This window comes from Balaenoptera acutorostrata, chromosome 6, assembly GCF_949987535.1.
Source record: "Balaenoptera acutorostrata chromosome 6, mBalAcu1.1, whole genome shotgun sequence".
NCBI classification, from domain to species: Eukaryota; Metazoa; Chordata; class Mammalia; order Artiodactyla; family Balaenopteridae; genus Balaenoptera; species Balaenoptera acutorostrata.
In genome coordinates, this window is record NC_080069.1 from 117,962,959 (window position 1) to 117,975,107 (window position 12,149).

Sequence of the window (12,149 nt, forward strand, 5' to 3'; positions counted from 1 at the left end):
CTCTTACCCCCTCCCTGGACTGAAATCTGGCTAGGGAATATGAACTGTTTGCAGCAGTCAGCTCTAGCAACTTGGAATTACTACAGGCAACAGGAAAAAGAGGAATATTGGCCTTGGAAGGTGTTTGAGACAGTCACCTAAATGGCATCTTCCCAGTGCCCTGGCCAGAGGCCCCGGGATCAGCTCCCCGCTCCTCTCTCATCCTCTCCATCCACTCAGTCTACAAGCCCTGAGTATTCTGCCCCAGTCCACCCTGCTCTCTCTACCTTGGCCACCACCACCTTTGTCTTAGCACCTGGGGCAGCCACCTCTCTTGCCATTCTCCGTCTGACAGCACAGAACTCTCTATGGCTTCCCAATCTGATCCCCTCTGCTTGAAGCCCTCCTTAGCCCCCCTGCCCTCCAACCAGAGCCCTAGCTCCTGAGTTGGGACCCTGAGGCCTGCCTTACCCAGCCTGGCTTCCCCTCCAGCCGCTCCCTCCTGGGCCACCTGGGTATCTTGCAGTTCATGGGAAAATGGGCCATCCCTCTCTCTCACTCTCCTGAGTGCCGTTGCGTGTGCTGTCCTCTCTGCCGGGAAGGCTCTTCACCACACCTCCGTCTTCTTCCTTCACTGGCTCAACCTCCAAGTCTCACATCAGCCAACACCTCCTCCAGGATGCCTTCCCTGATCACCCTCCAGCCCATGACCTCCGTGTGTATGGTAGGGCTCAGTTTTTCCAGAATGAGGGACCATAGAGGGAGAACGAGGCCCATGGCCTTGGGCTGAGAGCTCCCGGCAGAGGAGTTCCAACCAAGGTTACTATGGACATTTTACCTGTTTATTACTGCGTCACTCTTTTATCACTGGTCTTAGCACAGGGAAACAAGGCCACCAACCAGGATAGGGAGAAACATCTCAGCAGGTGAATGCAATGCTCTCTAGCACACACAGGCACCTAGCACATGACGGGCTCTCAGGTGGCTCATGGCATCACCAATGGGCACTCTGTTAGATCCTTCTACAGCCAGGATCTCAAGGCATCCCTTCAACAACCCTAGGAGGGAGTTGCTGGACTGTGTCCCATTTCACTGATGAGGAAACTGAGGTTAGGAGCAGGGAAATAATTTAGTGGTGGAGCTGAGATTCCTTCACAGCAAGCTGCTGGTGATAAGAAATAAGGATCCAGATGTAGCTCTGTATTGAACGACTTGGGAAAAGTTTGTGCTGAGCTGTTAGGCAAGCAGAGCCACTGCCCAAGTGTGGCTCAGAGCCCCGGGCACAAGTGGGCATGTGAGGGGCACCTGACTTCATCTCTCTGAGCCTCGGTTTCTTCCCCTTTAAGTTGGGGAAACTGGACATGCCAACCTCACACAGCCATTCGAGAATCAAACGAGAGGATGCAGATTTCTTAAACAGCTTTATCAAGGTATAATTTACATGCCATAAAATTCACCCACTTTTAGTGCACACTTCAATGATTTTTAGCATATTTACAGACTTGTGCAACCATCATCACTATCTAATTTTAGAACACTTCCATCACCCCCAAAAGAAACCTCGTGATGATGCAGATTTTAAAGCCCCCGGCAGAGTCCTTGGCCAGCAGTCAACAATGCATCAGTGTTTGCCATGACTATTATTATAAATGATAAAATGTTTACAGCGGTGAGCCCCAGGTGTTGCAGTGTTGGTTGCTTTTTATTTTTTCAACATTTTATTTATTTATTTATTTTTCTGACTCAATAGTTTGGAACAGCAATTTCTTTTTGTTTTGAATTTTTGAATTTTATTTTATTTATTTTTTATACAGCAGGTTCTTATTAGTTATCCATTTTATGCATATTAGTGTATATATGTCAATCCCAATCCCCCAATTCATCCCACCACCACCACCCACCCCCGCCGCTTTCCCCCCTTGGTGTCCATACGTTTGTTCTCTACATCTGTGTCTCTATTTCTGCCCTGCAAACTGGTTCATCTGTACCATTTTTCTAGGTTCCACATATATGTGTTAATTTATGATATTTGTTTTTCTCTTTCTGCCTTACTTCACTCTATATGACAGTCTCTAGATCCATCCACGTCTCTACAAATGACCCAATTTCGTTCCTTTTTATGGCTGAGTAATATTCTATTGTATATATGTGCCACATCTTCTTTATCCATTTGTCTGTCGATGGGCATTTGGGTTGCTTCCATGACCTGGCTATTGTAAATAGTGCTGCAATGAACATTGGGGTGCATGTGTCTTTTTGAATTATGGTTTTCTCTGGGTATATGCCCAGTAGTGGAATTGCTGGGTCATATGGTAGTTCTATTTTTAGTTTTTTAAGGAACCTCCATACTGTTCTCCATAGTGACTGTATCAATTTACATTCCCACCAACAGTGCAGGAGGGTTCCCTTTTCTCCACACCCTTTCCAGCATCTGTTGTTTGTAGATTTTCTGATGATGCCCATTCTAACTGGTGTGAGGTGATACCTCATTGTAGTTTTGATTTGCATTTCTCTAGTAATTAGTGATGTTGAGCAGCTTTTCATGTGCTTCTTGGCCATCTCAACATTTTATTTTGTGAAAAAAATTTTTTCAATTTTATTTTAATTTTTTATTTTTAAAATAATTTTTATTGGAGTATAGTTGATTTACAATGTTGTGTTAGTTTCTGCTGTACAGCAAAGTGAGTCAGTTATACATATACATGTATCCACTCTTTTTTTAGATTCTATTCCCATATAGGTCATTATAGAGTACTGAGTAAAGTTCCTTGTGCTATACAGTAGGTTCTTATTAGTTATCTATTTTATATATAGTAGTCGAAAGTTTTTTTAAAGGGAGAACTTGTGATTTTTTAAGGTATGGGCAAAAGAGAAATTGATCTTCATTTTGAAAATATAAAGTCATCAACACTTGAAGGAAAGGAAAGAGGAAGGAAGGGAGGGAGGCAGGAAGGAAAGAAGCAAAGAAGAAAGGTAGGAAGGATGGAAGGATAAGGTGGAAGGAAAGATCACAGATTTTCTTTTTTATTTATTTATTTATTTATTTATTTATTTTAAACATTTTTTTAAAATTTATTTTATTTATTTATTTATTTATTTATTTTGGCTGCGTTGGGTCTTTGTTGCTCTGCGCGGGCTTTCTCTAGTTGCGGTGAGCGGGGGCTACTCTTCATTGTGGTGCGCGGGCTTCTCATTGCGGTGGCTTCTCTTGTTGCAGAGCATGGGCTCTAGGTGCCCGGGCTTCAGGAGTTGTGGCTCAAGGGCTCTGGAGCGCAGGCTCAGTAGTTGTGGCGCACGGGTTTAGTTGCTCCATGGCATGTGGGATCTTCCTGGACTAGGGCTCGAACCCGTGTCCCCTGCATTGGCAGGCAGATTCTTTTTTTTTTTTTAATTTATTTATTTATTTATTTATGGCTGTGTTGGGTCTTCGTTTCTATGCGAGGGCTTCCTCTAGTTGCGGCAAGCGGGGGCCACTCTTCATTGCGGCGCGCGGGCCTCTCACCATCGCGGCCTCTCCCGTTGCGGAGCACAGGCTCCAGACGCACAGGTTCCAGACGCGCAGGCTCAGTAATTGTGGCTCACGGGCCTAGTTGCTCCGCGGCATGTGGGATCTTCCCAGACCAGGGCTCGAACCCATGTCCCCTGCATTGGCAGGCAGATTCTCAACCACTGCGCCACCCGGGAAGCCCCGGCAGGCAGATTCTTAACCACTGTGCCACGAGGGAAGCCCCATAGATTTTCTTTAGTAGAGAAAATGGATGTTGTGGAGAGAGCACTGGGCTTGGAGTCCAGAGCCCTGGGCACCAGTCCTACCCTGTCGCCAACTTGCACTGTGAACTTGGGCAACACTCTTCCCCTTTTTATGCCTGAGTTTCCACATCTGTGCAATGAGGGCGATGGTGGGAAAACTGTAGGAGCTTCATCAAATCATTCTTTCGGTCGACAGGGGTGTCCCGAGTGCCCGCTCAGCGCCAGGCTCCGAGCTGGGTGCTGGGAATACGGTGGTAAACAGGACCAACCCAGCCCCTGCTCTCAGGACATCAAAATATCAGGGGAAGCTAAGGCCAGGGCTGCCCTAAAATGTTCAAACCTCAGCTGGAAATTCATGGGCTGTGCAACGAAGTGGGCCGGCCAGGGGCCTCCTGGGGCAGCAGGAACAGAGAGGGACTTGTTGCCTGGCCTCACCTCCTCCCCACTGTGTTTCTTGGCCCATCCACTCCCTCACCTCCACCCTGGATCCCTGCTTCAGAGGGCATCTCACAGCCTGCCTGGCCCCCTTGCCTTCCACTTCCAAGGCAAGGTTTGGCAGGAAATATCCTGGTCTCCGCCCACTCTTCCGGCCAGCCCCCAGGAGACCCACCTTCCAACTCCCTCCCTGCTGCATCAATTGGTGACATGGTTGTGGGAGCCCAGCCTGTGTTCTCAGATTGCTCAACAAGTTATATTTATAATCATTGCTACCATTTATTCAGGCATTAATTTATATAAGCCTCACAGAAACCCATTTTACTGATAAGGAAACTGAGGCTCAGAGAGGCCTGGTCATTTGTCCATAGCCACACAGCTCCTAAGTGGCAGCTCTGACATCCAACGCCTGGCCTGTCTGACATCAGAGCCCAGGAAACAAGAGACTTATAAGGATGACTGCCGCTGGGTACATGCGAGACCAAGCATGCTACTTTCTGCTGTTGTTTACATTCAGCAGGACCTGGAAACCAGGGTTCCAGAGCAATAGTCCCGGATCTCGGATACCAGAGTAGGGGTGGGGTCACTTCGGCCCTTTGGTGTAATTTCTCCAGGCCCCTCTGGGGTGACAGGGCCAATTCAGACAGGGAGTATGTGGTGCCTGGAGGTCGTGAGATGTGTTTATTTCATCCTCCCTGTGCTTCGGGCTTGAAGGTACTTCTGCAGATGGCAAGGCAAGGCCTCCCCGGGAAACCACCATCTGTCCAGAATGAGTGGGAGGAGCTGGCCTGTCACCATCCACCCCTCCCACACGTCAATCGAGGCTGGTGGGCCCGGCACACTTTTCTCTGGGCACCTGTTCTGTCCTCCCGCAGGCTAACCAGGAGCTGGGTGGGAGGTGCAGGGGGGGCTCTGGCTGGAGGCCAGATCAGGCCCGAATCCCCAGTGGGGCGGCACCAAGGTACACTTTAACAGAGGGCGTGGGGCAGTCTTTCCGGTTGAAAGGCAGGAGCTGTGGAGCCGCTCAGCCGTGCTCGCTCCTCCCAGGGTTGCCTGAGCCCCTACTGTAGCCCAGCCTGTGCCCAGCGTGGGAGTCCAACAGGGAGCAAGGCGCTCAGTCTGGACATGGGAACCAGTCTGTGCTTGTCACTGCCTGTCCAGGCATGGGACTGGAAAGCCGGCCTCCCGGTCCTGGTCCCATCCCCGCCACCTCTCCCACCTCTCCCATTGCTGTGTGGCCTCACAGCTCCCTGCCCTTCTGTGGGCCTCTGTTCCACCCTCTGGACAATGACAGGGGAGTGAGATGTTCTCTGAAAACTGCACCTCCTTGATGTCCATCGTTTCCACCCAACATTCTGTGGTCAGAATCCCAAGATCCAATTCAGTGCCCGAAGGAGGTGAGGCAGAGGGCTCTTCAGGATCTTGGATTCCTTGCTGAAATTTGGGGAGCCTCCGAGGGAAGAGACTGAGGACAGGAGGACCTCCTTGACAGGCCCCTCCGGCTGCTGAGCGCCTACTATGTACCAGGCATGGGCTAAGCTCTTTTGGTGAAAGGGCTCCAAGGATCCTCCCGCAGCTGTGCGTGGTAGTATGTGATGCCCGGTTTAGATCATGTGCTTTACAGCTGAGGACCCTGAGGCCCAGAGCGTGAAGCAACTTGCCCCGGGGGCACCAGGCCGGGGAATGGCCAAGGCAGGATTCGAACCCAGGGCCTCTGCCTGGCACTGGCTTCTCATCACTGAGCCAGTGATCCTTAAACTTGACAGGAACATGAAAATCATATGGGGATCGTGTTTAAAATCCAGATTCCCTCCTCCCCTCCCCTGCCCCCCGAGATTCTAACCCAGCCTGTCTGAGGAATGTGCATTTGAACAAGCTGCCTGGGGAACTCTGACACAGACTGTGTGAGGGCCTCCCTTTGAGAACCTGGGCCAGGGCCAAGATGGGGCCCCTCCCCACCTGGGCACCCCATCCCCACCCCGGCCCTGGGAGATCCTGGTCTGAGGAGGCTCTCTGCTCCCACACATGGCCCTGTGCTCTAATCTCGGCTTCCCATAAGCTGCTTGTCCTTTAAGTAGCCCTGGGAGGCAGCAACTCGGAGCAGGCTGGCACAGACCCTTGACCACCCCTCCAGCTGGGCCCTGGGCTCCCCACACCCTCTATGTGGCACCTCAGGGACCTCCACCCCTCAGGCCTGCCAGGGCCAGGTGGGCCCATCTGTGTGAGGGGCGGAGGGGTGCTCTCAGGGAAGAGCTCCAGGGAAGGTTCATGTCTCTGCATGGGGAGGGGGCTCTCTGTGGGGAGTCCCATCCTTCCCAGCCCCTCCTGCAGTTTCCATGGCAACTACTGTTGCCATGGTACTGCTGGGTGAGGAGCTGGTGGGGAAGAAGGTAGACCCCAGGCCCCCAGGCCCACCCCAGCCTCTGTGAGAACAGATGTCCTACCTCCACAGCCCTAAGGGATCCCAAGTACTAGGGGCTCACCCCTGCAAAGGCATCAGCGAATAAAGGATGGGAGAGACAGAGACAGGAAGCTCCCTCCCTGCTCGCCTCCCCCCCAGTTAATCACCTCCCTCTCTGTGCTGCCTGGTGCATCTCCATTCCAGCACATGTCACACTGCATTGCATTATCTGTTTACTTCTGTCTCTCCCACCATGCTGTGAGCTCCTCGGGGTGGGAACGGTCTGACTCATCTCCTCCCATCCCCAGGGCCCAGCACAGAGCCTGGCACAGAGCAGCTGCTCCCAAATATGTTCTAGACTGAATTTAATTGAATTACATAAAAAGCCAAGTCTGGCTCCTCAGGTTTAGGGGGCAGCAGAGTTTGATGGGAAAGTTCACAGGCTCTGGAGTTCAACAGCACCAGGATTGAATCCCAGCTCTGCCATTCCTCATTGGGTGAACTTGGCCAAGTCACTTCACCTTTCTGAGCCTCAGTTGCCTCATCTGTAAAATGATCATTTCCATATGAGAGCACTTTTTGAGGACTTGGGAATTCAGTGCCCATTTATTAAGGACGTCTTGTGTGCTAAGCCTTGTGCTGAGCCATGGGATACAGAGACAGACAGAAAGATGCAAGCCCACCCTTCTGAAGCTCACAGTCTTGCACAAATGAAAAGCATTTGCCTGGCACCTAGAAATGATGGATAAATGCAGGATTTATCATTCTCCTTCCCCATAAGGTGGCTGACTCCTCCCCATTAGCCTCTGCTCTCCCCAGAGGTGGGGCAAGGTGAGAACAGGGGATGGAAGAGGCCTCCCCAGGGCCCCCAGATGAGGCCTTGAGCCCAGAAACCTGGGCCTACTCTGTTGTCCCCAAACCCTCTGCCCCAAACCTGCTTTGTGAGTCCGGGTCAGGCTCTGGGCTGGGGGCAGGGGACCCATGTTCATGATCTGGCTGTGTCCCAACCCTAGAGGATCTTTTTTTTTTTTTTTTTTAATTTATTTTTGGCTGTGTTGGGTCTTCGTTGCTGCACACGGGCTTTCTCTAGTTGCAGCAAGCGGGGGCTACTCTTCGTTGCGGTGCGCGGGCTTCTCATTGCAGTGGCTTCTCTTGTTGTGGAGCACAGGCTCTAGGCGCACGGGCTTCAGTAGTTGTGGCTCACGGGCTCTAGAGCACAGTCTCAGCAGTTGTGGCACACGGGCTTAGTTGCTCCGTGGCATGTGAGATCTTCCTGGGCCAGGGCTCGGACCCATGTCCCCTGCATTGGCAGGTGGATTCTTAACCACTGCGCCACCTGGGAAGTCCCCCCTATAGGATCTTGAGTGTATCCTTTCCCCTCCCTGGGCCTCCATGTGCCTCTCCATGAATGAGGTGACTGGCCAGATCTCTGTGGTCCCTCAGGCTCTGGCCTGCTCCCCCCTTTCCTGAGTCCTGGGAATCCCATAACTGTGATCCCAACAGCCTGATCCCTGGAGAGGCCTCCACCCTCCTTCTTGTGCTGGCCTGGGTGGGGCCGTGGGTGGGTGGGTGGGGAGATGAGAAGAGCTGACAGGACAGAGAGAAGTGGCACCCTCAAGAGTTAGCTGAAAGGATTGCTGAGGTTGACAGTGACACAGCAGATGTCTGAGGAATAGACATCAGGTCTACGGGCATGAGGTGACTTTGGGACGCCTCAGTCCAGTCCTTCAAAGGGAGCTGGGTCTTCAGGGAGTTGAAGGGCAGAAAGCTTTCACCAGAGAGTCAAACAGATCTGTGCCCAGGGTCTGGTAGATACTGGCTGGGCAACCTGAATGTCTCTGAGCCTCAGTTTCCTCGTCTGTAAAATGGGGATAATAACAGTGTCTTCCTCATGAGGCTATTGTGTGGAGTCCAGGAGATATTGCCCACGAAGAGCCTGGCATGCAGTAGGTACTTAAGGAGCATGAGTTCTTTTCCTTGCCTCCTCCTTCCCCCCATCCCCCTCATCCTCAACCCCAGCCAGATGGGGCCCAGGGAAGGGGAAGTGAGATGCTGCCTTTCCCCACAGCGGAAGGGGCTGGGAGGAGGTGCAACTCCGTTTCCTTGGCATCCACTCTGTGGCCACTGGACGCTTGGGCACGTGGGGTGGGGCACCTCATGCCTCAGTTTCTCCTGAGTTGAATGGCAGTGGCTGGGTTGGGGCAGGGACTTCCTGTTGGCTCAGAATTAACACAGGGCAGACCTGAGAGAGGTCTAGGGGTCAGTTCAGAGGCACAAATTCTGTGACCCACAGGATTTTGGGGTGATCTGTTACACCTTTCTCAGCTGCCCTCTCCCCATAGTGAAGCCCTTAGGCTAAGGTGTGGCAGGGAACTTTGGGCAAGTTTTGGGGCTCCCAATGGCAGGACAAGTGCCCCTGGGACAGAGGGAGCCTCCTCAGACCTTGCCCCTCTTCTCACCCCCAACTCACTGCAGGGACTTCCTGCCCCGAGGATCTGGCATTGTCACCCGACGCCCCCTGGTCCTGCAGCTGGTCAATGCTACCACAGGTATGGGCTTCCCCTCTTTGGGCCTCATTCCCCATCCGAACAGCGGGGATAAAAATGCGTAACAGAGAGGTGGCTTTGCGTGGGGGGAGGAAGAAGAAGGCAATGTTTTGTGTGTGTGTATGGTGTGGGGGGGTGTCTTTTCCCAGCGGAAGATGGGACCCAGGTGGGTTCCGGCTATTATGATGCTTACTCCCCCTTGCCCCCCTCCTTCTGGGGCAGAATATGCTGAGTTCCTGCACTGCAAGGGCAAGAAATTCACCGACTTCGAGGAGGTGCGCCAGGAGATTGAGGCTGAGACCGACCGGGTGACTGGCACTAACAAGGGCATCTCTCCGGTGCCCATCAACCTCCGCGTCTACTCGCCGCACGGTGAGGAGACCTGGCCCTGGCCCCGCCCCCAGCCTCTCGGCTCCGTCTCTGAGCCCCGCCCCTTGGGAACCATCTTCTTGGCCCCGCCCCTTAGCTGGCACCTCCTCAAGGGCTTCACTCCTCCGCCCCAACAGCGACTCCTCCTCTGCGTATCCTACCCCTAGTCCCACACTGCCACGGCTCCGCCCACCCCTGGCCACGCCTCTAACGGGCCTTCGTTTAGCCCTTCACATTTCCCTAACCCCACCCACCTACGGCCACATTCCCTAACAGATCCTCTCTAAGCCCGGCCCTGTTCCTTAATCCGCCCGCCCCCGGCCACGCCCCTCGCCTTGAGCCCGCCCTCTCGCTGCCCTGTCCAGTGCTGAACCTGACCTTAGTGGACCTGCCCGGAATGACCAAGGTCCCAGTGGGGGACCAGCCTCCCGACATCGAGTTCCAGATCCGGGACATGCTTATGCAGTTCGTCACCAAGGAGAATTGCCTCATCTTGGCCGTGTCCCCAGCCAACTCCGACCTGGCCAACTCTGATGCCCTCAAGGTCGCCAAGGAGGTGGACCCCCAGGGTAGGTTTTCACAGGTAGCCGATGCGCAAGGCCCTGGGGGTCTATTCACAGCGTAAGGGGGAGCCACTGGAGGGTCTAAGCGAATAGGCCTGGGATCAGATTTATGCCTTTAAAAATCATTTTGGCTACTGTGGAGAATGAATGAGGCAGGGAGAGCAGAGGCAGGCAGTGGGTAAGGGAGGGTGTGGGCTGGGAGATGGGGGGAGTGGGGTGGGATTGGGAGTGCCTGGGGCGCCTGTGTGAGGGCAAGTGCAGATGTAGACAACCCTCTCCTGCCACCCCCAGGTCAGCGCACCATCGGGGTCATCACTAAGCTGGACCTGATGGACGAGGGCACAGATGCCCGTGATGTTCTGGAGAACAAGCTGCTCCCGCTGCGCAGAGGTCGGCAGGCCACACACCTGACCCACCCCACTGCCCCTCCTCGTAACACTGCCCCCCCACCCCCCGCAAGGCTGGTTGCCCCTGACCCCCACCCCATCCACAGGCTACATTGGAGTGGTGAACCGGAGCCAGAAGGACATCGATGGTAAGAAAGATATCACGGCTGCCTTGGCTGCTGAACGCAAGTTCTTCCTCTCCCACCCTTCCTACCGCCACTTGGCTGACCGCATGGGCACGCCCTACCTGCAGAAGGTCCTTAACCAGGTAGGGGCTCAGGCCAGGATGAGGCCTGGGGAAACCAGCATGAGAACAGAATCATTTAAGCGTATTTTGTGAGGGTTGCCCGCTGTCCCACAGTGAGGTAGCACCAGAGCTTTGCTGACCATTCCCTGTCTGGGGCCAGGAAGGGGAGCCCTAGGAACGCCCCAGAATGGAGAGAAGTCCAAGACCTTGTGTGGAGGGTGGCATTGACAAGGGCTTGGGCTTGGGGGCTAGGATTGGAGTATGGTTGGCTAAAGACCTTTGCTCCTTCTGAAATGGGGAGAGGCTGATCTGCGGAGGGGGTGATCCCAGGGGCTTCCCTAGGATGTTTCTCCATCTGGAATGGGACTTCCAGAATTACTGAGGGGTGTGTGTGTGTATGTGTGTTGACAGTAAGAAGGCAGTGTGGCATGGGACAAAACTGGAGTCTCTGGAGGCCACATACCTGGGTTCCAGTCTCAGCTTTGTCACTCACCCACCAAGACTCTCCAGCTCTCTGAGCCTCTATTTCTGCATCTGTAAAACGGTGATAATGGTGATGAGACCTGTTTCTTAGGGTCATTCTGCAGTTCAGGGAGATACTGTGTGTGGGGACCTAACCAGAGTGAGCCTCAGAACTTGAGAATTACCTTAAGGGAGGCCTTAAACCCAAAGGGCACAAGGGGGCAGTCTTCCAGCCATCACTGCCCCTGATTCATTTCATCTGGCTCTTGTGGTGTCTAAAACTATTAGTCAAAAACAGGTAATTTCAAATAAAAATCTAGATTTCTGGCTTCTACTGAAAATGGAGTTATTGACTCATTAATTCAATTAATACACCTCTGTGAGCACCTACTGTGTGTCAGTCCCTGCCCTCAGGTAGCTTTCATTCTGGTGGGCAGGACAGCACTGGGCAGGGCTGTGGCTCTGCACCTCACCACGTCCACCTGGGCTCCAGACATCCTGGCCCCTGCCTGGTCCTGTGGGCATTCTGGGCCTGTGACCATGGCCTTAACCCTTTCCTCGCCCCCACCGCCAGCAACTGACAAACCACATCCGGGACACGCTGCCAGGGCTGCGGAACAAGCTTCAGAGCCAGCTGCTGTCCATTGAGAAGGAGGTGGAGGAGTACAAGAACTTCCGCCCTGATGACCCAGCGCGCAAGACCAAGGCTCTGCTGCAGTGAGGCCCTCCCCAACCCCTGACTCCCCATCATGGGGCTGCCCCTCCCCCCAGCCTCTCAGCACAGGGCTCTCCCAGGGCTCGCTGCACTGAGTTGCTGCTGCCCCCTCAGGTCATACCACTCTCTCCCCAGGATGGTCCAGCAATTTGCTGTAGACTTTGAGAAGCGCATTGAGGGCTCAGGGGACCAGATCGACACCTATGAACTGTCGGGGGGAGCCCGCATCAACCGGATCTTCCATGAGCGCTTCCCCTTTGAGCTGGTCAAGGTAGGCACACCCCCCAGGGGCAGGA

General features: G+C 53.6%; 1 protein-coding gene across 14 annotated transcripts in view; it reads left to right on the forward strand.

Moving 5' to 3' along the window:
- The window catches only part of DNM1 (dynamin 1), a 45,842-nt gene that overhangs the window by 6,391 nt on the left and 27,302 nt on the right, over positions 1-12,149 (forward strand). For all 14 annotated transcript variants that reach the window (XR_009008544.1, XR_452199.2, XR_452198.2 and 11 more), the window contains exons 2-8: positions 9,041-9,114; positions 9,334-9,483; positions 9,846-10,049; positions 10,335-10,433; positions 10,537-10,697; positions 11,713-11,855; positions 11,989-12,124. Coding sequence is in view for 11 of the 14 variants with exons in the window: in XM_057547743.1 (XP_057403726.1) it covers positions 9,041-9,114; positions 9,334-9,483; positions 9,846-10,049; positions 10,335-10,433; positions 10,537-10,697; positions 11,713-11,855; positions 11,989-12,124 (967 nt within the window). In the remaining 3 variants the exon portion in view is untranslated. The remainder of the gene's footprint in view (positions 1-9,040; positions 9,115-9,333; positions 9,484-9,845; positions 10,050-10,334; positions 10,434-10,536; positions 10,698-11,712; positions 11,856-11,988; positions 12,125-12,149) is intronic.